The sequence below is a fragment of the Lynx rufus genome, unplaced genomic scaffold (genome assembly GCF_022079265.1).
Source record: "Lynx rufus isolate CCGP_SWC_20201006 ecotype Redwood Valley unplaced genomic scaffold, mLynRuf1.p SCAF_3, whole genome shotgun sequence".
In the NCBI taxonomy this organism is placed as follows: Eukaryota; Metazoa; Chordata; class Mammalia; order Carnivora; family Felidae; genus Lynx; species Lynx rufus.
The window spans coordinates 186,485,589-186,513,326 of NW_025814845.1; the positions used below are offsets into that span (position 1 = coordinate 186,485,589).

Genomic DNA, 27,738 nt, shown 5'->3' on the forward strand with positions numbered 1-27,738 from the left:
CATGCAAACAGCTGTCAAGTTTCAAATGATTTTATATCTAATCCCAAGATTTGACAGAAATAAACTCATACTTTCCTTTTGAAAATCTTCTCATATCACATTTTCTAAAACTAAAAAGTACTAAATTTGGGGGGGATATCCTCTTACAGGAGTCCTGCCATTTAAAAAAATCACGTTAGTCCCAGTTTTTGGAGAACAGTATAGAGTAATGATGAGGCACAGAGGTCCTGGGGTGTCCCAATTGTCCCACCTCCTAGCCCTGTGACCTTTGGCAAGTTACTTACCCTCCTCAGTGTCCTCTTGTGTTAAATGGGCCTCATAATAGCTCCTATGTCATAAAGTTTTATAGGAGTTGGTGCCTGTAACGCACTCAGAACAAAGAACAATAGCTGGCGTTTAAGAGTTCAGTCTTTGCTTATGTTTTCTAGACCCTCTCTGACTCTTCTTTCAAGCCACAGCAACAAAAACCTTGTGCAGTACTGGAGCCACAGAGAGCATCGTGAGTTCAAAGGAGGTAAGGTATTGTTTTCTGATTTGCTTCATTTCCGTCCAGTGGCCTTCCTGAACATGCCAAGTTTTTTCTTAGCCTTTTTGGATACAGTAGCACATAGGTTTAATGACTTCAGTAAAATAAAAACTTCTATAACCAGTTTTTCTGTAAATTGATAATGCTATCTACATCATCCTATTTGGATTGGCTTTCTTCTAATTACTATACCTATTATTGTTTCACCCCAAAGCTCATTGGAAACGTTCATATTCACTAATGTCAACATAAGATTTATGGAATCAGATAATCAAAAAATGTTATATATCTAGCAACAGGCATTTAGAACTCCTCTAGTTGAAACTGCTTATAGTCCAAACCACAGATGAGGAAGTTGACTTTTCAAATGATTCACTGCCTCTTCCAAAATAACAAAGATACTGCTGTGATTTTTTTCTTCCTACTATGCTGAATTATGCCCCTTTTCTGCACTTCATTCTCATAAATGAAGCAATTTATTTTCCAAAATAGTTTCACATAATAGTATAAATGTAGCTTTCCAATCACACTAAAGGTCTCCTGAATTCTTCTCTTCACCACCAACCGGGAACCTTTCCTGGAAGCTTGTTCCTGATTGGTGAAAAGTCAGCTGTAACAGAACGCCAAGGAGTAAACAAAAAAGCATAGCAACAACAGAGTTTGCTGTCTCACTACCCTCAGCCTAGGCCAACCTGGACTCCTTCATCCCAAATGACGTGGCCTCTACATTTTATATGAAGGCTGCGATTTTCCATCCAACTGTGATCCATCTTAAAACATGGCAGTCCAGTACAGACAGGAAGATAAAACTGAACAACACAGCTAAAATAAAGTGTATTCCCAGGTAAAAAGGACACATGCTTTAATTCGAGATGAGTAAGTGTCATGAGCTGCAGTTAGAAGGCAAAGTACCAGCGCACGAGAACTGTATCTATGGGAGGTGTTACCAATTCCTACTGGTGGCAGGTGTGGTAGTGACCTGACCCACACCGCAGCACGTGAACTCAGAGCCAGACAGGACTTACAAACAGCGCTCATCGTTAGCCCCACGCTGTGGACACAGGCATCCAGGATAACTGTGCCTCTCATAGCTATGGACAGCCCTGGGTTCCTCAGAAAGAATACATTCCCAGCTGGTCGTTTGGTCCTCTATTGCTAGGCAAGTGCAGGCAGGTTGTTTTTTAATGAGTGCCAAGCGAGAATGGAGCATTTTTGCATTTTTCTGGAGGAAGAGATTTCTACCATCCCGTTTTTCATTCTTTTTTTGCAGAATACACATTGTCAAAACAGGATGAAGTTGACCAGTGAAAAGTTGCCCAAGAACCCCTTTTATACCGCTCTCTCCCAGTATGGTGCTAAGAACTCAAAATTCTTCCAGTGGAGGAAGGAAAAAACTGGTACAAATTCTTATAATATTCTCACTAAAAGGCAATTCAGTACACCAGAGCAAAAAAGACAAGAAATAGGAATCTTAACTTGCTGTCAAGGAAGCAGTTAACTTTATGGTCCTTTTTAGCTTTCCTGTAAGAATCTGAGGAATTACTGATGTGGTAGCAAATCGTGAGTGGACAAGTCTCATAATCAGATCCCAAACCTGGTTTTACTCTCAGGACTTTAGGACAGCCTTCTGGAAAAGAGAAGCCAGATGTCGCTTCTATTAAGGAAGTGGCAATGCCACACTTTACTTTGAAATGGCATTTAAAGCTACCACTGGTTTCTGTAGACTTAATAATATTAAATTGGGGATGGTTACTAGCTCATTTGGTTAGAGTAGTTATGATGAAGGCTCAAATTAAGAATTTCACTCATCCACAGAGTAGCTTTGCCTGAAGAACTGTGCACGCACACTGCATTGCTAGAGCACCTGCCTAGTAGTAAACAGGGTTAATTTGGAAACCAACCAATAAATATTTCAGGATTATACAAGGCACGGTGTAAGGTACCATGATCATGCTTCTTCCTTGAACTAAGGAGGCCAGTTTCACAAATGAGAACTAAGAAGGAAACTAGTAGAAACAAGTGCCAGATGAGTTCTTTATAATTCATGTGTTCAAGAGAGAAAATTCATATCGTAAGGCTAAAGATGGAATTCTTCACCTTTTTAAAATCAGATCATTACGGCCATGCTAATTTGGTGGATAAGGCATTGCAGCTCTTGAAGGAAAGAATAAGACGGGGGGATGCTATGGCATATTTCCTACGAGGTCAACTGTATTTTGAAGAGGTATCATTTCCTGTTTGTTTTCATTTCATATAATGCTGTTGTTGGATCCTCAGAGCAAAATTTCCTGTAGAGTTCCTTACATTGTTATACAAAGGGAATTCTGTTAAATTCCTTAGATTATGGTTGTGCCTTTAAGTATAATATATTAAGGAGATATCTGACCTTCCTTCACAAAAGTCATTCTAATGAAAGTCATTTGTAGGAGTCATTTTGGTATGAAATCCATTCTCACACTATAAATTAAAAATATAATTTTTAGGGGCCCCTGGGATGGCTTAGTCAGTTAAGTGAGCAACTCTTGATTTTGGCTCAGGTCATGATCTCACAGTTCATGGGGATCAAGCCCTGCATAGGGCTCTGTGCTGACAGAGTGGAGCCTGATTGGGATTCTCTCTTTCTGCCCCTCCCCCTGTGAGTGCTCATGCTCACAAGCTCCCTCTCAAAATAAACTTATAAATGTGCACAAGCTCTCTCTCAAAATAAACTTCTATTTCCTCCCTTCTCTTCCTTCATATAGAGTATTCTGACTTTTCCAGCTCTCTCACATCTAGGCCAAACATTAGCCAGAAGGGACAATGAGTCTTAACAGCTAGGTCTCTAACTCATTATGTGTTCTTTAAAATTAGTATTTGCTAGTATTTTGGTGACGTTTTTATTAATTTTATGAAATTGTTGATTAATTCGAGTTTATGAGAAAAAGGAATTCAGTTGTTTTTGTGTCTTCCAGAAGTTGTTTTTCTCTGGTCTGCTCTTCCTGAGTAATAACTTTCCAGTTCAGTAGCAGACTTTCTTTCCACGATTACAAATGATTCATTCTTTAGTATAGGACATTTTCCCTGATGGATTAAGACATTAGCCCCATATTAGTGCCCTACACCTTAGCATAGTTGTTATCAGATTGTAACTGCTGAGGAGCCTTAAAACATGAATTCTTTTATTATTATTTTTTATTTATTTTTGAGAGAGACAGAGACAGCATGAGCAGGGGGAGGGGCAGAGAGAGAGAGGTGGGGAGACAGAGAGAATCCCAAGGAGACTCTACGTTGCCAGCACAGAGCCTGATGCAGGGCCCATACCCATGAAACTGTGAGATCATGACCTGAGCCGAAACCAAGAGAGGACACTTGATCCACTGAGCCACCCAGGTGCCCCAACATGTAGGTTTCTGTAGGAAGTATAGGAGAAAAGATTTTAGAGAATCACATTTGTTTTTCCATGTCTTCTCCCTAGCTGGAGAACTGCAACATTGGCAGCCATGATATAATAATAGTGGATATTTAATAATGGTGGATATTCTGATGTGCACATCTTCTCTGATGCCCTGGCCCCAGCTCTGCAGTGTCTCAGACTAGGAGTGGCAGGTCATGTGGCAGCATGGATTGAGCAGAGGGTTAGGCTATCATTTTGAGAGAGGTTTGGCAATATCCAAATGTAAGAATAAAAACAAAAGAGAGTCTCACCCAGATTTTTCCTAGTCACTTCCCTCTGTTGTCATATTTAGGCCTATTTAATTGGTTTTATGGTGTGCTGATTGCTGTTGATGCCTTACTTCCAAATTCCATAAGTGTGTTGCTGTCTTTTGCTATATTTGGTGCTCCTAGCTAGATTTAGGTGGGAATTAAATATTTGTGATGACTTTAAGGTAATAATAAAAATAATTCAATATTTCCTCGGAGCTCGTAGGGATGGTATGAAGAAGCATTAGAACAGTTTGAAGAAATCAAGGAAAAAGACCATCAAGCAACTTACCAGCTAGGAGTAATGTATTACGATGGGCTGGGGACACCTACAGATGCCGTAAGTTACTGTTTCGTTCACAATGTTTAAGATTTCATTGTTAATGGGTTTTTGAGACGATTAAGGTGATTTATATTTTAATATTATATTTCTGTACTTTTATTTCAATAACATCTATCCTTTTAGCATTTAAAGGATAGCAGTAGTCATCTTTACATATATGTGAAAGACAGTATTTCTTTTTGCCCCCTCCTTGCTACCATTGACTGTCAATGACACTTTTGTTTTAAAATGTTTTCCTTTATGTTTAAAAGTTATTCCAAAACTACATGAACATGGAGAAAAGTTAAAAAATAAGTAAAAATAGGATCACCAAATTCTACTATCAAATATGAACAGTTATTATTTAAAAAAATTTTTTTTGATGTTTATTTTTGAGACGATGCAAGAGACAGAGTGCAAGCGGCAGAGGGACAGACAGAGGGAGACACAGAATCTGAAGCGGGCTCCAGGCTCTGAGCTGTCAGCCCAGAGCCCGACGTGGAGCTTGAACTCGCTCGAACTCATGAACCGTGAGATCGTGACCTGAGCCAAAGTCGGACACTTAACCGACTGAGCCACTCAGGCGCCCCAACACTGTTATTATTTTAAAGTATATTCTTCCATGTATTGCCCCATGCAAAAAATTATATATATATATACATATATTTGTTTGTATGTGTGGGCACATCGCACACACTTTTTCAATGTAGGACTACACTATACATAATGGTTTTTAATATCCTTTTTCACCTAACAATGTATTTTGAATGTCCTTGTCTTTGTCAATAAATATAATCTACATTATCATTTTAATAATGGCGAAATTAATGTATATCAATAATATCTGTAGGCCTCATTTATTTGTAAATGTTTGCAGATAAAAGAAAGAATAAACTAAGCTATGAGGTTTGGAGATCAGTATGACAATTTTCTCTATTCCTTATGGGATTCTGGGCTTTAGTTTCGTTTGTAAAATGAAAATAAATAAACATAAGTTAGAGATACATCTGTCATTTCCTCCTCCTCCCTTGGCCATGGCCAACCTTGAAAATTGATCATGGCCCCCCTTCTAGCTGAATCCAGACATAGCTTCCGAACTTTTATCAATACAAAGCTTTAAGGTTGCATTACCAGTTCAATCCACTGGAGCCAACATGCAAAATAAAAACCATCAACCTAAGTCACGTAGTTGTTAATGAAATTGAACAACATGTAAAATAACACAAGGCACATGTAGTAAGCATTTGATGAGTGTTTTCTTTCCTGATTTTATCTTGTATAAAATTCCTGAAATACTTAATTTTTACTCTTTTAGAATCATAGTATATGATGAAATAAGTGAATGATGAAACAAATATTTGCATTAAATGCAAGATATTTTATTTTAACCCGTTTACAGTTTAACCTGTTAAAAGTGTAGTAACATGAAGTGGCTCAGTTGGTTGAGGGTCCAAGTCTTTGATTTCGGTTCAGGTCATGATCTCAGGGTTGTGGGATTGAGTCTCACGTGGGGCTCTACGCTCAGTGTGGAACCTGCTTAGGATTCTCTCTCTTTCTCCTCCTGCCCCTCTACCCTGCTTGCATACTCCCTCTCTTTAAAAAAATAAAAATTAAAAAAGTGTAGTAACGTGGAATCCATGACTACATTGTTCTCAATCCAATCTGAATCCTCTTTGAAACATCTTTGTCTGATTCTCACTCATACTGTACATACCTCTTTCCACCATCCTCTAGGTGTTGGCAATACAATTTTCCCTGTTTGCCTCTTTGTAGCCAATCCTCTGTCACCTTTGCTAGCGGCTTCTCCTCTAGATGTTGAAGTGTGTCAGAACCTAGGCCCTTGCTGCCCTCTTCTGCTCTCTCTCCCTGACTAAGCTCATTCAGTCCATGGCTGACATCACCTAGACTTTTAAAAGACTTCCAAATTGGGGCGCCTGGGTGGCGCAGTCGGTTAAGCGTCCGACTTCAGCCAGGTCACGATCTCGCGGTCCGTGAGTTCGAGCCCCGCGTCAGGCTCTGGGCTGATGGCTCAGAGCCTGGAGCCTGTTTCCGATTCTGTGTCTCCCTCTCTCTCTGCCCCTCCCTCGTTCATGCTCTGTCTCTCTCTGTCCCAAAAATAAATAAACGTTGAAAAAAAAAAATTTTAAAAGACTTCCAAATTGTCTTCACACCAGAACCTCATTCTGAGATCCATACAGCCAAATTCCTCCCTCTTCCTAGATGTTTAGTTGTCATCTCTCGATCCCTTGGAGTCCACATCTAGTTCACCTACAAACCTGTTGCTTAAAATACACACAAGTCCTACTATTTGAGACAGTGGAGTTTCTTTGCGCACTGGTGCCATTCACAGGGGTGGTCGTCATCCTTGGAACTGCCTTGAAGGACACGAAAGCAGCTTAAAAAATCCCTTTCTATTTTTTGCACTCTGAGCACCTACTCTACCATCCCCGAGGTATGTGCTTACTCTTGTAATTTATGCGACCCTGGTTTATTTAGTTGGATTCACTGCATTATTCACTCACTCTTTCCTTCCACAAACATTAACGAGGAAGGAACAGTCTGAGATGCTGGAGAAGCAAAGATAAGTATGAAAAGGAACGCATAGTTTGAGAATAACTATGAGTGCAGTTGTGAGTCCTGGATTGAGACAATACGTGTGCGAGGCACAAATGTGGGGTCAGGGGAGATTCCGCTGATGCTTAGAAGAGAAGCACAGCATATAAGGTAAGGAAGGAATGGCATTCAGAGGGAGGGAGAGACATGAGCAATGTTACGAAACCTCCTTCAGTACCCTGGATCCAGCTTCCTCAGTCATGTCTGTGCACATTTCAGCATACTAACTGATGTAGGCTTGGCATGACCACCCATTAACTGTGCTGTATATGGAGGCAGCCGGGCACTTCTAAGTCATAACTAGAGAAACCTAGAGAACAGCAATCTTAACACCAATCATGAGTCCATTTAACCATACTCTTCAAGGCAGTTACCACCTAATCTCTGTGACCATCATATCCTATGATATGTACTAAATAAAATCAAAAATGTAAATTGACATACTGATCTTATGAATCTTTTCTCATCCTCAATTAATAAAGCAGTTTTGGGGGAATAGTATTAAAATTCGTTCTACAAAATATTTTAAACAAGATTAATCATAGTAAGATAAAGCCTATTTAAGTAGTAGGATTACTATTCTTATTATTTCAATGATACACTCCAACGTTTAAATATCTGGTGAAAAAAAAAATTGGTCTCGAGTGATTCAGATTCTCCATAATTGTTTTGCCTGCAAATTCAGATAGGATTGAAAGTATTACAATTATTTTATTCAATTGATTTTCTGTTAGATTTTCAAGAGACTCTTATTTTTATATCAATTTTAAGTCATTAAAAACCCAAGGTGCTCTTTAAAAAAAACTACCAAAAAAGTCTCAACACCCAGATTCACTCTGTCATTGTGTCACTCTCTTCTTTGGCATTTATCTATATTCATTACAACGAGATATTACACTTAGTTGGCTGTCAAAATTAACTGGAAATTGGAAGAAATTCTGTGGCTGCACTACCTCACGTGATTCTTTACGAACTTGCTGAGTATTTTCTCCCCATCCTTTCCCCCTCCTGTGTCTTTCCCCTCTACCCTCTTTTTCTCTGATGCCAAAAATGGATTTATCCCATTGTCTCAAACAGAGTAATTGAGTCATCTCCTCTTTTGCCTTTCCCTCATGTTACTTCCCTGGAGAGGATTTCTGTGGCCCTATTACCAAAATCAACACCCTTTCCTTTCTTCACGAACTTTAATGATTACCTTAGTTATTTGTTACCTGTTTAATTTCTTTATCTCTAATTGGAATGTAAGCTCTACAGAATCAGGGGGTTTCATCTGTCTTGCTCACGACTCAATCCCCTAGAGACTTAGAACAGGGCCACAGTAGATGCTCAATCATATTTATTGACTGATCTTGTGGTCCCTTGCTGACCACATTGTTATCAGAGTCACCTCAAAAGGCTTTTTCAAAGGACTTTTCTAGAGTAAGATCCTATATAAGAAAAAGTATGGTAGCAGCTGTTAAGATAATAAAATATTTGCCCTTGTTACAAGAAAAAATCAATACTTCCTTAGAAGAATGAAGTATCATAACCAAGTAAAACTTAGCCCAGAAATTTAACAATTCAACCTAAGGAACTCTATGAATATAATACTTTAGTAGCCTGAGTAAGACACCATATGATGGTTTTAGTATGTATTGAAAAAGCATTTCATAAAACCCAGGACTTATTCATAATGAAAACCTTAAAAAAAAAAAAAACAAACAACAATACTAGGAATTATGTTTCCTTATAACATAGGAATAGCCACTTACAGGTAAAAGCCCAAACCAGAGACTGTCTTTTTCGAAGCAGAAATAAAATCTTTTTCACGGGTCATACTGACCTACTCATACTATCTCCTGAATTTCTTTCAGATCTGTCCCCAGTCCTTTATTCCCACTCCCTCTCTTCCAGTTCAGGCTCACAGGACCCATTACCTGGGTTATTTCAGTAGTAGATCCCCAGCTTCTGTGCTGGTCCCAGACTCGTTACTCAAACTGCCACTAATGCCATCTTTCTAAAATACAAATCTGATTATGTCCTGTCCATCCAAAGACTTCAACGTTGAAGGTCCAAAGAAGGGCATGATTTGGAGTGTTCCCAATGGACAGCCAGCTAGTTGGACACCTAGAGGCCCATATAAAGTAACATTTACTTGGTAAATTCTTTGGTTTCAAAAGCAATAACTGCCCTTCCAAACCCTCATTCAAGTCCCAAGTTTGCAGTGTCTGCCGACATGGGGGGCTTCACCAGGCATCATGAGGCCAACCCACTGTGAATGTACCTGAAAACTAGACATCAGAATTCCATCTGGAACCCTGACTTCACTCGGTCCCACCAAGCGTCACAGCTGTATCACCTCTGGCCGCTACACACAACGTATGCCTCTCTGGTCATTTGTCTTCTCATGTATTCTCGACTCCATATTGCTTTCTGTTTCCTCTCCTGTTCTTACGGCTGCCCTCCCTCCTAAACTTTCCAGCTGGCAAATCCTCAGGCTTTTCTCAGACTATTTCTTTCCCTTCCTTGCCTCATCGGAAACTTAGCTCTCCCATAACCACCTCTCTGTAGGTCGAGGGCTCTCCTTCCCTATCCCAATGTGCTCAAACGTGGAGTTGGCATCATTTTCACCCCCCAATTCATTTTCCAGCTATGAGTTCTCCTCCACTCCACTGACTTTCCTACTTCTATCAACTTCCCAGTCATTGGTCATTCCCCAACATTTCATTCTGGGATTATAGTTTTCCTCCCTGTGTTGTTCCATCATTTTGTCTGACACTTGAATTAAGAACTGAGTAACAAGAGGGAGAGACCATGTATGTAGGTCTGGGAATCACATTCAGGTAGAGGAAATAGCTAGTGTTAAGGTCTGAGGAAGGGGGGAAAGCTGAAGTGTAGTCAAACCAGTGAGACGGGGCCAAACCACATGGGACTTGGAAAACGAGGGCCAAGAGTTTGGCTTGTGTGATCAATGTAATGTGAAAACACTGAAAGGGAGGGAAATCAATATGATTTCCATTAAAAGAAATCATTTTGTCTGTTGTGTGGGGAATGGAAGCAGGAGTAGAAGCAGGAAGCCAATTGGGAAGCCACTGGGGTTCAGATAAAACCACTTTAACTAAAGTACCATTCGTGGAAATACAGAAAAGTGGAGAGATTTAGAATATACTCTTAAGAGGATACAGGCCTTCTAATGGACTGGGAGAGGGCCAGTAGTAATAAATAATAAATAAGGGGAGGGATCAAGGGTGATATTGCCATTTAACAACAATGGGACGACTGAGGAAGGAGCAGGTTTGGGATGTGACAAGAAAACCTAATTTTTGAAGTATGCGTTAAGTCACCTGTGCAGAGATGTCAAGTAGAGAGTCTGGAGCTCAGTGATGCAGTCAGGACCGGAGAAATCGGGGCGGGGGGGGGGGGGGGGCGGTCTCGGTGGACCATTGGTAGTTATGGCACCAGATTTGGATGCAGTTGCTGAATGAGTGAACGCAGAGAAGAGGAAAAGGCCAGGGACAGAGATGGGGAGCCCTCCAATATTTAATGGTCAGAGGGGAAAGAACAGCCAGCAAAAGAGAATGAGAAGGAGCAGGGAGAATAGAGGAAGTTGAGGAGTGTGTGGTGATCTGGAAGTCAGATGATGAAACTGTTTCAAGGAGGGAGTAATCATCTGTCTCAAATTCTGTTGAGGTGAGTATAATGAAAACTGAGCGCTTACTGTTAGGCACATTAAGACGAATCTCCTCGGAGACCCTGACAAAAGCCTTTTCAGTGGAAGGAAAAGGGACCAAGGTCAGAGTGGGCCAAGGAGACGCATGGAGGTGAGGAGTTGGGCATAAGCACTGAGTTTTGTCATATAGCAGAACAAATGCATGTGCACTAACGAGGTCATGGACTCGAGGGAGGGTCCTCCCTGGTCCAGAGATACCACAGTGTATTTGTAAGTTGATACACAAGATCTAGCAGAGAAGGGAAAACGATGAGTTAGGTAAATTCACAGATTCAGTGTCTCTCTTGATTTTCTATTTTCTCAGTGACATAAAAGCAAAGCCACGTACTCGCTTCAGCAGTATGTACACTAAAACTGGAAGGACAGAGAAAATTAGCATAGTCCCTGCATGCAAGGATGACTCACAAAGTCATGAATCACCCCATGTTTTTATAAAAATATAAATAAAAATTTTCAAAAGGTGAAGCATGAGCTGAGAATGAGGGAAAGGACAGGGGCAGCGGAAGTATGAAGAGACAGGATAAAGTTTGAAATAGTTCTCTTCCCTGCCAGGTTAAGTGGGAGAGAAAACTGAGGCAGCAAACTGATGGTATTGTTTGCCAGGGCTGAGAGCTCACTCTGAAATCTGTGGTCAGGAGGACCTATCGCCATGGCTGTGTTTTTTCCCAGCCATGTGCAGCTGCTTGAGTGCATCTGAGTAGGCAGAGAAATGGTTTATCTGCCAGATAAATGAGTGTCAAGGAGGGAAAGAGGAATGAAGGGATGAGTATGGTGACAGACGCAGAATAAGCCTAAAAGGTGAGAATTAAGGACATGAAGAAGTAGAGGAACCAGGGAAGTTGGCAGGTTCAATGCATTGGCATATGGCAACTCCCAAAGAGAATGGCTCAAATGTGATTACATATGGAGGCCAGCGGAGCAAAGGAAGATGGCCGCTGTAGATCCCTTCTCACCTAGAATTACACTGGCTTGATAATACCTTTAACTCACAGTAAAGGGGAAAATATCTCTTTTCATTATTATCACTTTATTAACGTACCAATGTTCTTGATACTAAGTTGGTCCAGATTCTGGTTCAACCATATATGCTTTGTGTGGTAGATTTGACCTGTTTTCTTCAGGGAGCACTCAAAGGTCATTATTACCCCATAGAGAATGGTAATCACATGTGGGCTCCAACACCTAGGGAAGCTACAAATGGAAACTGGAAATAGCTTGGGGGGGGAGGGGGCAGGGAATGAATAAAGCAACAAAGTTTTGGCTGAGATAAAATTGCAGTGAGGACAAGTTCACCTGTTTTAGCTTTGCTTTCCCCATCTCACAGAATTCTAAAAAGGTTTTTAAACCCTTTCTTTAGCAAAAGGCAGTAAACATTTGAGTGTAATTTAGTGCCAGATTGCAGGAAATTTGACTTAGGAAATTCAATCTATGGACTCATCAGGCAACTGTGCTTCTGTTTTCTAGACACAATACGTTTCGACGTCTGTCCTCTAATCCACTCCCTAGATTTTTTAAATAATTTTTAAATGTTACTTATTTATTTTTGAGAGAGAGACAGAGAGTGAGCGGGGGAGAGGCAGAGGACAGAGAGAATCCTAAGCAGGCTCTACACTGTCAGCAGAGCCCAATGTGGGGCTCAAACTCACAAACTATGAGATCATGACCTGAGCGAAAAACTAGAGTCAGACGCAGAACAGACTGAGCCACCCAGGAGCCCCTCTAACCCACTCCCCAGATTTAACTTCACATATTAAATGCAATCGGAATCAAATTTCCTACAAGATTTTTTATGGCATGTGGCAAGCTGATTCTAGAATTCATATGAAAGAACAAAAAGCCAAATATTTATATGTAGTATTTAAAGCAAGGTGGGTTTTGTTCAGGAATAGGCAAAGATCAAAAGAACAAAAGAGTCCAGAAACAGACGTACATCGATATATGGGTATTTACCATGTCATAAAATTTCACATGTGTGAGAAATGGTGATGGAACGGTTTGGTCACATTTTTAATTTACTTATTTTCTAGTTATATATACTCTTTTTAGTAGTTGCTCTAGAGATTACAATATGCACTTTTAATTTATCACAACAGACAAGGAGTTTATATGGAATTACTTCAGGTAAAATATAGGAACCTTGAATAAGTATGCTTTCATTGACCCGCCCACCCCCAATCTTTGTCACGCTATACTTAAATTCATATTATAAATCTCCAAATATAAAAGTGTTATAATTTTTGCTTTAGTCATATATCTTTTGAAGAAATTAAGAGGATAATAAATTATATGCACATGTATATATACGTGTATCCTTTTATATTTATTACATATTTACCATTTCTAGAACTCTTCATTCCTTCCTGTCAACCTGAGTAGCCATTTGTCACCATATTCCTTTCCTTTTGACCTGAAGAATTTCCTTTGAAGGGAATTTCTTATAGTACAGTTTGCAGATGATGATTTATCTCTGATTTTGATCATCTAAAAATGTCTTTAGGGGCGCCTGGGTGGCTCACCCGGTTGAGCGTCTGACTTCGGCTCAGGTCATGATCTCATGGTTTGTGGGTTCGAGCCCCGCTTTGGGCTCTGTGCTGACAGCTCAGAGCCTGGAGCCTGCTTGGGATTCTGTGACTCCCTCTCTCTCTGCCCTCCCTTGCTCATGCTCTTTCTTTCAAAAATAAACATTAAAAAAAAATTTTTTTAATGCTTAAAAATGTCTTTAATCTGCCTTCACTTTTGATGAATTGTTTTTGCTGGTTGAGTTTTTCTTTTCCACACTTTAAAAATGCTATTCTTGGGGCACCTGGGTGGCTCAGTCGGTTGAACAACTGACTCTTGGTTTTGGCTCAGGTCATGATCTCACAGTTCGTGAGTCTGAACCCTGCATTGGGATCTGCACTGTCAGACTTGGGATTCTTTCTCTCCCTCTCTCTCTGCCCCTCCCCCACTCGCTCCCTCTCAAAATGAATAAACTTAAAAAAATGCTACTGTCAAATCTTCTGGCCTTCATTAATTGCCTTGCTCCTCCCCCCACCAGTGTTTTTGAGATGTAATTGACATATATCATATTAGGTTGTATGACATAATTTGATATAAGTATATATTGAAAAATGATTATCACAATAAAGCTAGTTGACATCCATCACCTCACAGAGTTACAAACTTTTCTTATGACTAGAAATTTTAAGAGCTACCCTCATAGCAACTTTCAAATATATAACACAGTGTTGTCAACTATAGGCTCCATGCTGTATATTACATTCCCAGAACTTATTTATAACTGGAAGTCTGTGCCTTTGAGTATAGTTGACAATATTACATTAGTTTCAGGTGTACAGCACAGTGATTAGACAAGTTTACTAATTATGCTATGCTCATCACAAAAGTAGCTACATCTGTAACCACACAGCGGCATTACAATATCAGTGACTATATTCCTTATGCCTTTCGTTCCTGTGACATTTCATAACTAGAAGTCTGTATCTCCCACTCCCCTTCACCCATTTTGCCCATTCCCCCACCCCTCCCGTCCACAAAGCATATGTTTGTTCTCTGTATTTACAGGTCTGATTCTGCCTCTTATGTATTCATTTTTTTAGATGCCACATATGAATGAAATTATATGGTATTTATCTTTCTCAGTCTGACTTACTTCACTTAGCTAGCATAATACCCTCTAGGTCCATCCACATTGTTACAAATGACACAGTCCCATCCTCTTTTTATGGCTGAGTGATATGCCTGTGTGTGTGTGTACATACATACATATATATATGTACCACATCTTCCTTACCCATTCATCAATCAGTGGACTCTTCCATATCTTGGTTATTGTAAATGATTCTGCAATAAACAAAGAAGTGGATAGATCCTTTCAAATTACTGTTTTCGTAACCCAGTAGTTGAATTAATGGATCATATGGTATTTCTATTTTTAATTTTTTGAAATTATACTGTTTTGCACACTGGCTGTTCCAATTTACATTCCCACCAACAGTGAACAAGGGTTTCTTTTTCTTTACATTCTAACACTTGTTACTTCTTGTCTTTTTAATTTTAGCCACTCTGACAATGTGATGTCTCATTGTGGTTTTGATTTGCATTTCCCTGATGATGAGTGATGTTGAGCATCTTTTCACGTGTCTGTTGGCTATCTGTATGTCTTCTTTGGAAAAACGGTCCTGTGCACATTTTCTACTTGGATTATTTGTGTGTGTGTGTGTGTGTGTGTGTGTGTGTGTGTGTGAGAGAGAGAGAGAGAGAGAGAGAGAGAGAGAGATGGCTAAGTTCTTTATATATTTGGATATTAACTTTGTCAGATGTATCATTTGCAAATTATCTTCTCCCACTGAGTAGGTTTTTGGCCTTTTTGTTTTGGTGGTGGTTTCCTTCACTGTGCTGCAAAAGCTTTTTATTTTGATGTAGTCCCAATAGTTTATTTTGGGTTTTGCTTCCCTTGCCTTAGGAGACATATCTAGAAAAATGTCTCTATGGCGAATGCTAGAGAAATCACTGCCTGTTTTCTAGGAACTTTATGGGTTTAGATCTCACATTTAAGTCCTTAGTCCCTTTTGAGTTGATTTTTGTGTATGGTATCAGAAAGTGGTCCAGTTTCATTCTTTAACATGTAGCTGTCCAGTTTTCCCAATACCATTTATTGAAGAGACTATCTTTCATTGTATATTCTTGTCTCCTTTGTCATAGATTATTTGACCATATAATTGTAGGTTTAATTCTGGGTTCTTTCTTCTGTTCCATTGATCTATTTACATACCACTACCATACCGCTTTACTACAGCTTTGCATAGTATACCTTGAAATCTGGAATTGTGATACCTCCAGTTTTGTTCTTTATTGAGGTTGCTTTGACTCTTCAGGGGTTTTTTGCAGTTCCATGCAAATTTTAGTAATTTTTTAATTTTGTGAAAAATGCGGTTGGTATTTTGATAGGTATTGCATTGACTCTATAGATTGCTTTGCGTAATGTACATTTTAACAATGATGGGGCACCCGGGTGGCTCAGTTGGTTAAGCGACTGACTTCAGCTCAGGTTATGACCTCACGGTTCATGAGTTCGAGCCCCATGTCAGGCTCTGTGCAAACAGCTCAGAGCCTGGAGCCTGCTTCAGATTCTGTGTCTCCCTGTTTCCCTGCCCCTCCTCCACTCACACTCTTTCTCTCAAAAATAAATAAATACTAAAAAATATTTAAAAATATATATACATTTTAACAATGTTAATTCTTCAAATCTAGAAGCATGGAATATCTTTCCATTTGTTTGTGTCATCTTCAATTTCTTTCATCAGTGTTTTATAGTTTTCACAGTACAGGTCTTTCACTTCTTTGGTTAACCTCCTAGGCATTGTATTCTTTTTGGTACGGTTATAAGTGTAGTTTAATTTCTCTTTCTTCTACCTTATTAGTATATAGACATACTACTGATTTCAGAGCATTAATTTTATCTACTTCAAATTTACTGAATTCACTTATTAGTTCTAACAGGTTTTTGATGGAGCCTTTAGGTTTTCTATGTATAGTATCACAGTCATCTTCCAATAGTGATAGTTTAACTTCTTGTTTAACAAAATGAATACTCCTTTTTCTTATCTGATTGCTGTGGCTATGACTTCCAGTAGCATGTTGAATACAAGTGGTGAGAATGGACATCCTGGTCTTATTCCTAATCTTAGAGGGAAAGCTGTGTTTTTCATATTCAGTAAGATGTCAGCTGTGGGTTTTTCATATAGGTCTTTATTGTGTTGAGGTATGTTTCCTCTAAACCTACCTTGTTCAGAGTTTTTATCATGAATTGATGTTGAATTGTATCAGATGCTTTTTCTGCATCTGTTGAGATGATCGTATGATTTGTATCCTTTGTTTTGGTGATGTGGCGTACCACATGGTTGATTTGTAAATACTGAACCATCCTTGTATCCCCAGAATAAATCCCACTTGATTGTGGTGAATGATCCTTTTAATGTATTGTTGGATTCAGCTTGCTAATATTTTGTTGAGTTTTGCATCTATGTTCATCAGGGATATTGGCCTATAGTTTTCTTTTTTTTGCGGTGTCTTTGTCTGGTTTGGGTATCAGGGCAATGCTGGCTTCACAGAATGCATATGGAACCTTTCCTTCCTCTTCTATTGTTTGAATCATTTAGGAGAATAGGTTTTAACTCTTCTTTAAATGTCTGGTAGAATTTACCTATGAAGCCATCTGTTCCTGGGCTTTTATTTTTTTGTTAGTTTTTTTTTAATTACTGATTCAGTTTCATTACTAGTAATCAACCTATTCAGATTTATTTCTGGATTCAGTTTCAGAAGATTGTACGTTTCCAGGAATTTATCCATTTCTTCAAGGTTGTCCCATTTGTTGGCATAGGTTTATGTTTTCCAAGAACTAGCTCTTGGTTTCATTGATTTTTTTTTTTTTCTGTCTCTTATGTCATTTATTTCTGCTCTGATCTTTATCATTTCCTTCCTTTTACATCATTTTACCTTGGGCTTTGTTCTTCTTTTTTAAGTTCCCTTAGACACAAGTTTAGATTGTTTGAGCTTTTTCTTGTTTCTTGAGGTAGGCCTGTATCAGTACACATTTTCCTCTGAGAACTGCCTTTGCTGTCTCCCAAGATTTTGTTGTGTTTTCATTTTCATTTGTCTCCACATATTTTGATTTCTTCTTTGCTTTGTTGACCCATTGGTTGTTCAGTATCTTGTTGTTTAGCCTCCATGTGTTTTTTCCCCTATTTTTTTCTTGTGATTTATTTCTAGTTTCATACTCTACGGTCCAAAAAGATGCATGGCATGACTTCAGTCTTCTTAAATACTAATTATATAGTTGTTCTCCTGTACATCATGTGTCATTTTTCTCAGGCTACTTTCAAGATTTCTTCGGCTTTCAGCAGTTTGACCATGATGTATGCCTGGGAAATCTACTTCATGTTTATCCCGCCTGAGGTTCACTGAACTTCATGGATCACTTCCAGCTGCAGTTTTTAAGAGTAATCTCTCCTCTGGCTTGCATATGCTCTGGTAAACTTTCCAGTGTCTTAAAAAAAAAAAAAATGTTTTTAACGTTTGCTCCAGATTTAGTCATTGCTATCTGTGGAAGGATTTACACAACCAACTCACTCAACCACCAGTAAATTCCCTCTTACTATTAGGTTTAGAAAAAAAGGCAAAGGGGGGCCTGGGTGGCTCAGTCAGTTAAGCGTCCAACTTTGGCTCAGGTCATGATCTCATTGTTCATGAGTTCAAGCCCTGCATTGGGCTCTGTGCTGACCACTCAGAGCCTGGAGCTTGCTTCAGATTCTGAGTCTCCTTCTCTCTCTCGACCCCTCCCTGGCTCTGTCTCTCAAAAGTAAATAAATATTTTTAAAAAGGTTAAAAAAAAAAAAAAAGGAAAAAAAGGTAAATATGTACGTCACACATTCACAAAGACAAATCTCTATAAATTGGGACTCATTAAAAAGCAAACACCTTTATCTTCTATCACTGTGGTATTTAGCCAGCAACAGAACTTGGAGAGAGCAGTGAAGGATAAAAGCTAGAATGCAGTGTATAGAAAATGGGTTTGATCGTCAAACATTTTCTTCTTGGGAATGATGTTTGACAGTCTGCGCCTGATGGATTTTTTGGAGGGGGCAACATCTTCCTGTGTGCTCTTCGTGACTATGCAGATGTCGTATGAATAGCATGTTGTATGTAAATTATCACTGAGCATACTTAGTGTGCTTGAAGGAAGAACATAGTGTTTGGGGCTCACAAGTGTACTCTGATTGTAAATGTGGAAGAAGTTACAGCTATTCTTGTATGTTGATAAGTTCTAAAAACTGTGCCCATCCAGAATAAGGGCTATAAGGTAGAAGGGAGGAGAGAAAAAAGAAATCATATTGAAACATAATCCAACTGCGGAAGCTAAAACATGAGGGAAATGCCTTATATCCTTTAGATCTCAGAGCTCTGGGAATGCCTACTCAGGAGATATACCCTTCCTTCTTCCCTTCCCTCCCTGTCCCACCCCCCTCCTCCCTTATTTCCAGCTCTGCAGACTAAAGGGCAACCGTCTGCCTGGGCACAGACCCATGACATCAAACATCATGTCACAGGAAGAAGACTTTTACACCATTACTGGGAAAAAGAATTTAGTTTGGGTAAAACTAAAAACTGGGGTTTTTTTGTTTGTTCTTTTCCTTTGTGGAAGGAAAAAGGAGTGGAATACATGAAGAAAATCATCCATTCTCCATGTCCCAAAGCAAGACACCTACAATTTGCAGCTGCCTACAACCTTGGAAGAGCTTATTATGAAGGGAAAGGTGTCAAACGATCAGATGAGGAAGCTGAAAGGTAGTCTTACCTGAAAACAAGTGTTGTTTTTTTTTCTTTTTAATCAAATGCTGACACAAAGAGTAACTTGCCCTTTTTTCTTTTAGACTGTGGCTTTTTGCTGCAGACAATGGAAATCCAAAAGCTAGTGTGAAAGCTCAAAGTATCCTAGGATTATATTATTCCACAAAAGAACCCAAAGAATTAGAAAAGGTAACACTGATCTATTTGTTTTTAACGCCAGCACCACGCATAGATTAATATTTATTTCGGAAATTAATAATAATTTCTTTTCTGAAGGGAGGGCGGTAAAGAATGAGTGTCTAGTTTTAAAGATCTCTTACATTTCTTTAAAGTGTAAAGAAAGTTTACAGTTTGGGATCTCAAAGCTCATTTTACCCTTTACTCATCTATGGTCTACCTTTTCCCTACCTCTACCAAAGGATTCCACGGATGTGAGAGCACTTTCTACACTATAAAAAGCCACACGTACAAAATATTTTATACCATGAAAGCTGAGAGAGTCCTAAAATATGGCCCAAATCCTATTATGTGAATAAATAAATTTGTTCTGAGAAAGTAATGATGCTAGTAAGTAAAATACACATGAAAATGAGTTAAAAATTAAATCCATTTACGACTTTTGCATAAATACAATCTCTTTAATCATCAATGATTGAAACATTTTCCAAGAAATCGTATGGGTTGGAGGAAACGTAGGGCCACGTGCTACTTGTAAGAGGCATGTAGAACAAACTCACAAGAAACACCACCCGAACAAGACCCTCTTTGGATAACTAAGCAGCCACTTGGAAATAATTTTTTGAACCAATTCAAAGTCACTGTAGCTGAGTACTGAGCAAATGGGCTTGCAACCACATGCAGCTTTTATCTCGGCTACCTGGGATCGACAGGCGCCACCTCTGAGATCTCTGCATCAGCATATCTCCTCTCCCTGCTGGGCCTCATTGCTGGGTGTCTCAGAGCCTAGCAGACACTTAGTTCCTACCTCCTACCTTCCTGATCCTTCCTCGGGAAACATCAGAAAATCTTGAATCCTATGACAGCTGAACTGGCTAGGCTGTGACCTCTAACCTCTCTTTTGGATATGTGAAACTGGCGCTCACCTGAAACACACACAAGGTGCTAAAACTGTTTCCTAGAGATAAGTTATGCACACTATCTCATAATTAGAGATTTTTTCTTTCTTTCCGGTATTCCCTTATAATTTTGCTTGGTAGGTAACAAAGATGAAATTGTGCTTTTTCTTAGGCATTTTATTGGCATTCAGAAGCGTGTGGCAATGGAAATCTGGAGTCCCAGGGTGCACTTGGGCTGATGTATTTTTACGGACAAGGCATCCGCCAGGACCCTGAAGCTGCCTTGCAGTGCTTAAGGGAAGCGGCAGAACGTGGAAACGTCTATGCTCAAGGGAATCTCGTGGAGTATTACTATAAGATGAAATTTTTTACTAAGTGTGTTACATTTTCCAAAAGGTAAATAAGCTGGATAAAAGTATTTCCAAAACCTCCTCCCAGATGTTCTATGCCAGGTCTGTTCAATAGAACTTGCTACAATATTGGAAATGACGGCTAGTGAGCACTTGAAATGTGGCAAGTGCAACTGACGACTCACCTGTTACATTTCATTAGATTTTGGAAGAGTCTAATTCTGTGCTATCAGTCTTCAGGATTTCAGTGTTATTCACTCTGTGTACCAGCTGATGATCTTAATCACGTTTGACTTTTGGGGGCATGAATTTCCTTTTTTATAAAGAAGAAAATACCTCCATAGGATTACTAACATAGTGCATATTAAGTACTGAACATAGCTTAGCACATCAGAAATGCTTATTATATATGTTTTAATTTCTTCAGACTCTTCAGCCACATGTTCTATTGACTGCACAATTGCAAGATAGCTTGATAAAGATTGTAAAATGAGAATGGTTTAAGAGATGCCAATATTGGGGCGCCTGGGTGGCGCAGTCGGTTAAGCGTCCGACTTCAGCCAGGTCACGATCTCGCGGTCCGTGGGTTCGAGCCCTGCGTCAGGCCCTGGGCTGATGGCTCAGAGCCTGGAGCCTGTTTCCGATTCTGTGTCTCCCTCTCTCTCTCTGCCCCTCCCCCGTTCATGCTCTGTCTCTCTCTGTCCCAAAAATAAATAAACGTTGAAAAAAAAAAAATTAAAAAAAAAAAAAAAGAGATGCTAATATTAACACCTTATAAAATATATGGAGATTCTCTTCTCTGAGCCCATGTACTTTCCCCACATTTATTTACTCATAATGTACAAAAGCAATATACCAGGAAAAACAGATGTGAATGTCCCCTAGAGAGGCTGTAAGGCCATGCTGATGTATTTCCCTCCCAATAATGCCTGACAGAGCCCCTGGGACCCCCTCTTCCCTCACCCAGTGTGGGGCAGTCATCCACAATGTTGCCTGAAGGACTTGGTTCCACCCTCTGCCCAACATCATGGCTCCCAGGGAGCAGGTCACTTACAAGTGTGGTCCCCAAAGTCCCTAAAGTCTAAGTGCCCATCTGGTTAAAACCAAGACTTTAAAATCTGTCAAACTTTCCATTATTGTCCACATTCCTATTCCTCCTAATATCACGGGTGACATGAGGTTAAGTAGATCCCATTTTCACACAACCCTCTAGACTTGTGTCAGGGTTTTGAAGGAGGACTTTTTTTGCCCACTTTTTAACAAAGATAGATGTGTAAGTTTCTTGATATGTTTTCTGATCCTATGTGACTGAAGTCCAAATTTAAGGTCAATGTTTGAATAAATGATTCAAAGAAATAGAAAATGCTTTTCCCCCATTGTTTAAATCTGCAAGGTGTTATTAAGTTTAAAATATTATTATTATGGGGTACCTGGGTGGCTCAGTTGGTTAAGCATCCAACTTCGGCTCAGGTCATGATCTCACAGTTTGTGGGTTCGAGCCCCGCATCGGGCTCTGTGCTGACAGCTCAGGGCCTGGAGCCTGCTTCGGATTCTGTGTCTCCCTCTCTCTTTGCCCCTCCTCCACTCACGCTGTCTCTCCCTCAAAAATAAATATTAAAACAATTTTTTTAAATATTATTACTATAAGAAAATAAACTTTTGTGTTTTCTAGTGGTTATTAAGCCTGACTGACAAGTATGATTATAGAGAAGCTGTGACGTAAACTCTTTGTTAGCTCCTCTTCCCTTGGTTTTAACTGGCGGTTTTATTTACCCTTCACCACAAAACAAATACCACAAACAACTTAGTTCTCAAACAGGTGGAAATAGGGAAATTACTTTGGGCACCACTTCTGAACATGCAATTTGTAAAAATGTAAACTAGAACTCATGTCCTTTTTAACTTCACAATTAAATGTCGCCACAGGATTGCTGACTACGATGAAGTTCATGATATCCCTACGATAGCCCGGGTCACGGACTGTCTCCCGGAATTCATCACCAGAGGCATGGCCATGGCATCTTTCTACCACGCCCGATGTCTTCAGCTTGGCTTGGGGGTCACAAAGGATGAAGCGACAGCGAAACACTACTATTCTAAAGTAAGGAAGCCTGAGCACAAACAACATTGACTCAAATAGAAATTTCTGAGTTTTTAGTTAAGACTTGAACATCTTTATGGATTAGTATTTTTCCTACTTAATTATTGCACAGATAATCTGTCTAGGAGAGGTTGTCAGACACGTAGATTATTTGCAGACAGTTCTGCCAGATTCCTATTAGCATAATTAAACTCAGATGATAAAAGTTCCATTTTGATGCAAATTATTCTCACTCACCCTGCCACCCTCTGGAGCCTAAGGGCCAGCACCAAGACCTTATAGCCAGAGTATTCATGCCTCCTTCTAACCAGAAGTATGAACCTATTCTCATTCTAGTACCTTAATGAAATAGAATAAACTTAAAAAAAAAAAAAAAAAAAACCTGAGAGAGAGAGAGCAAGCGAGCAAGCATGCAAGCAGGGGAGGGGCAGAAAGAGAGGGAGAGAGAGAATCCCAAGCTGAGAGTACAGAGCCTGACGCGGGGCTCGAACTCACGAACTGTGAGATCATGACCTGAGCCAAAACCAAGAGTTGGACACTTAACCAACTGAGCCACCCAGGCACTCTGAAATCTAGTTGTTTTTTTTTTTTTTATTTTTTTTTTTAACGTTTATTTATTCTTGAGACAGAGAGAGACAAAGCATGAACGGGGGAGGGTCAGAGAGAGAGGGAGACACAGAATCCAAAACGGGCTCCAGGCTCTGAGCTGTCAGCACAGAGCCCGACGCGGGGCTCGAACTCACGGACCGTGAGATCATGACCTGAGCCGAAGTCGGACGCTTAACCGACCGAGCCACCCAGGCGCCCCTGAAATCTAGTTTTTAAATTTTTTTTTTTATGCATGACATCAACCACACTTTCTGCACACTAGCCAAACTCAATCATGAGTTTGAGGTGATCAGTTGAAGTAAGACTTTCCTTGTTTTAATCCATTTGGATTAGCTCCCAAATGGATTTCACCTCTAAAATCAAGCAACTTAGCAAGTGGGAAGGGAGTGAGAAAGGGGGGGAATCATCATGAATAGTAACTGCAAGTAAAGTTTTAAAAAAATACACACACACACACACAACTGCATGTCTTAGGTCGATGACATCCATGAAGTCCAAAGTAGAATTATACCTTATTAAAACTTATAAAGCAATTCATGGGGTGCACAAATTGTTTAGCTGGAGCAGGTGAACAAGGCAAGGAACAATTTTCCGTGTCCTCTGCCTGAATCTGACCATTTAACAGCAGTGGTTCTCAACCTTCTCTGCATATTAAAATCACTTGGGTATTTTTAACAAATTCCAAAGCCCAAGTCTTATTTCAGAACAATTAAATCATGTTCTCTGAGAGTGCAACCCAAGTGTATTTGCTGAAAGCTCTCCCGAGGACTCCAATGTTCAGGCAACTTTTGGAAATTAAAATTTCCACAGCATTAAGCCCATATCAATACATAAATATAGGAACACAGTACACAAATTCAACTGAGATATTTACCATTACACCATTCTGTTAGTATGAAAAATCGTTGTCTTCAACTCTTTACAAAATCTAAATGTTCTCTGTATTATACTGATTTCCAAACAAAGTCAATTTCAAATTCTGTGTTATCCTTCATGTCTTCAGAAGCAGTGAAAACTCTGGGTCAACAAAATCCTGAAATGTGGTATATGTTCATCCTAAATAAAACAGCGAAACAAACAGACTGCAGCCTTAAAAGTGTTTTTCCCAAGATGGGAGAAAATATCCCCAGTATTCAATTTGGGCCATTGTCTTTTACAGGAGATGCTTTTAACAAGGGAGAAGATTCCAAAGTAGTAGGCCAGTGAAGGGTCTGGAATCCTGTCCCATGAGCATAAATTGAGTATTTTATTTAGAAACAAAAGGACAGGAGTCCAGACAGTCGTCTTCACCAGACTGAAAGGCTGTCCTACAGAAAAGGAAGAGCAGGGCGGGGAGCAGAATGATAGCCAATGGCAGTGTGTTAGGCAGGGGGAAAAGATAAGGCCCTGGCTGGTGTGGAGACAGGGGGCCTACAGTCAGGAGACCCACACTTGCTCTCAGCTCTGCCACCGTCAGGATGGTGACTGCCAACCACCTTGCCCCCCAGGATCTCCATGAAACCAGCTTTACATATTCTCCTAGGACCTTTACTGCTTCTAATGCATATGGAAGGAAACTTAAGCTGAGTACAAAGCAGGATCTTCTAATACAACTGTTTGGAAAATAAACAGAAACAAAAGGTTTCCTATAAGATGGTGACTTAGTAACCAAGCAACTAGTGAGCGATCTAGTGAGCAACCGTCATGGGTACTAAAGGGAAACTGTCATGGGTACTGAAGGGACACTTACTGCATGGAGTGCGGTCTGGATGAGATGGTGATCGCGGATGTCTCTTCCAGATTCCTGATGTTCTATGTAGTTATATGCACTGTTACTTAACGCTATTTATTATAACAAAATGTTACTTTAAAGTACGATTCTCATAGATGCTGCTATTCATATAAGATAATAGCGAGTTTGAGGCCAAATGTTAATGCTTTCCATGTTACTTATTTTAATAATTCCTAACATAGAATGCTACCATTAAATTCCCTTTATTCTTGGCACTGATAAAATTTTCTCTTTCAAGTGCCAATAGCATGGTAATTTTCAGGGTGATCTGTTTTGCAGAGGCTAATTTGAACTTCCTTAATCAAGAAATCAAAACAGAAATGAATCTTAAGAAATTACCTTAAAATCATTGTACTTCTTAAAAAAAAAAAAAACTTTTTAAAAGGAAGAAAAAAAGACCCAACAATTCAAAATGTATCTAAATATAACTGACTCTCTCTCTCTCTGATTTTAAGGCATGCCGTCTGAACCCTGCATTGGCAGATGAACTTCACTGTTTACTTATACATCAAAGAATTTAGATCATAATGCGTTTCAACAAAGACCATCAACCCTGGCACCTTAGAATGGTGCGTGTTTTTATAGTCGCTACGCTGTTTGGTTATTTTCTGCATCCTAAGTTACAATATCCTGGGTATTCTGATGACATGTTACCTTTGTTCTTACATCTGGAATTTTATAACTCAAAACCTTAGGTATAGGATCTGATTGCTAAATGAGTCCTTAAAGATCCAGCTCTTTGCCTACAGACTGGCCTAGATCATATCAAATAGAGAAAAACGCTCCCTAAAGAAAATTATCTTTTTTTTTTTTAAATACGGAGTGTCTAAAAGACTTAGTGCAGTCTTAGCTTTAATAACTTCAAAAGTATAAATGCTACAAACTTATAAAAAAAAACACTGAAAGCTTAACTCTTTAAAATTTCTTTGACCCTCACTTAGTTTTGTGAATTTTGGATTATTAATTTTAATTTGTTGTTTTTCATTAAAAATTTTTAAATTTAAGGGGCACCTGGGTGGCTCAGTCAGTTAAGCATCTGACTTCAGCTCAGGTCATGATCTCGCGGTTTGTGAGTTTGAGCCCCGCATCAAGCTCTGTGCTGATAGCTCAGAGCCTGGAGCCTGCTTCAGATTGTGTCTCCCTCTCTCTCTGACCCTCCCCTGCTTGCATGCGCTCTCTCTCTCTCACAAATAAATAAACATTAAAAAATCTTTAAGATTCATAAAACTATTAAAAAGAATTTAAAGAAACTTTCAAATAATGTTCTTTAATTGTGTAGCATTTATACTTCCAAAGCAATTAAAGCTAAGACTGTACTAAGTCTTTTGGGACATCTTATATTCTTAAAAGAAATTCTTTTCAATAGTTGGCTAATTTATTATAAACTTCAAAAAAAGTAGGTTTAAGAAACTGCTTAGAATCTTCCCTTAAAGATCTTAATGAATAAGACAACTGCTATATTCCCGATAAGATAATCAGTTGAGAGAGATGTTTCTTTGTGCTTAGACTCATTTGCTAGATTAAAAAAACCTTAAGATTCATTTCAAAGCAAAGTAAAATGTGAAAAAAATTTCAAATCATCTCTCAATATAAGAACTGAATCTAAATATGTTAAAATTTTTAGGAGACTATAGATGCTGGAGAGGATGTGGAGAAACGGGAAACCTCTTGCACTGTTGGTGGGAATGCAAATTGGTGCAGCCGCTCTGGAAAGCAGTGTGGAGGTTCCTCAGAAAATTAAAAATAGACCTACCCTATGACCCAGCAATAGCACTGCTAGGAATTTACCCAAGGGATACAGGAGTACTGATGCATAGGGGCACTTGTACCCCAATGTTCATAGCAGCACTCTCAACAATAGCCAAATTATGGAAAGAGCCTAAATGTCCATCAACTGATGAATGGATAAAGAAATTGTGGTTTATATACACAATGGAGTACTACGTGGCAATGAGAAAAAATGAAATATGGCCTTTTGTAGCAACGTGGATGGAACTGGAGAGTGTTATGCTAAGTGAAATAAGCCATACAGAGAAAGACAGATACCATATGGTTTCACTCTTATGTGGATCCTGAGAAACTTAACAGGAACCCATGGGGGAGGGGAAGGAAAAAAAAAAAAAGAGAGGTTAGAGTGGGAGAGAGCCAAAGCATAAGAGACTGTTAAAAACTGAGAACAAACTGAGGGTTGATGGGGGGTGGGAGGGAGGGGAGGGTGGGTGATGGGTATTGAGGAGGGCACCTTTTGGGATGAGCACTGGGTGTTGTATGGAAACCAATTTGTCAATAAATTTCATATATATATAAAAAAAAATATGTTAAAATTTTTAATTAGGCTTTCCTTGCATTAATGAGGTCCATAAAGATAAAAGCTGATAATACAAATAATAGGATCCACATGGAGAAGACTGTATAGCAATATATGTCTGAAACAGATACACTGAAAAGAATGTCTTTTTTTTTTTTTAATTTTTTTTTAACATTTATTTATTTTTGAGACAGAGAGAGACAGAGCATGAACGGGGGAGGGTCAGAGAGAGAGGGAGACACAGAATCTGAAACAGGCTCCAGGCTCTGAGCAGTCAGCACAGAGCCCGACGCGGGGCCTGAACTCACGGACCATGAGATCGT

At 39.3% G+C, this 27,738-nt stretch overlaps 1 protein-coding gene and 1 non-coding gene across 2 annotated transcripts; both read left to right on the forward strand.

Moving 5' to 3' along the window:
• The first annotated feature begins 431 nt into the window (after positions 1–431).
• Positions 432–25,821, forward strand: LRP2BP (LRP2 binding protein). The gene is made up of 9 exons (XM_047092376.1): positions 432–514; positions 1,797–1,923; positions 2,638–2,750; positions 4,434–4,547; positions 19,055–19,197; positions 19,284–19,389; positions 20,449–20,672; positions 22,553–22,727; positions 25,563–25,821. The coding sequence occupies exons 2-9, from the start codon at positions 1,818–1,820 to the stop codon at positions 25,626–25,628; spliced, it is 1,047 nt and encodes a 348-aa protein (XP_046948332.1). The 5' UTR covers positions 432–514; positions 1,797–1,817; the 3' UTR covers positions 25,629–25,821.
• Positions 11,176–11,282, forward strand: LOC124521419 (U6 spliceosomal RNA). The gene has a single exon (XR_006964514.1). It is a non-coding gene; the product is annotated as a U6 spliceosomal RNA (small nuclear RNA).
• Positions 25,822–27,738: the final 1,917 nt, after the last annotated feature.

Coding starts and splice junctions, on each gene's coding strand:
- LRP2BP (XM_047092376.1), top strand. CDS start 1,818: ATGAAGTTGACCAGTGAAAAGTTGCCCAAGAACCCCTTTTATACCGCT. Junction 2,751..4,433: donor GTCAACTGTATTTTGAAGAG/GTATCATTTCCT, acceptor CGGAGCTCGTAG/GGATGGTATGAAGAAGCATT. Junction 19,390..20,448: donor AACCCAAAGAATTAGAAAAG/GTAACACTGATC, acceptor GCTTTTTCTTAG/GCATTTTATTGGCATTCAGA.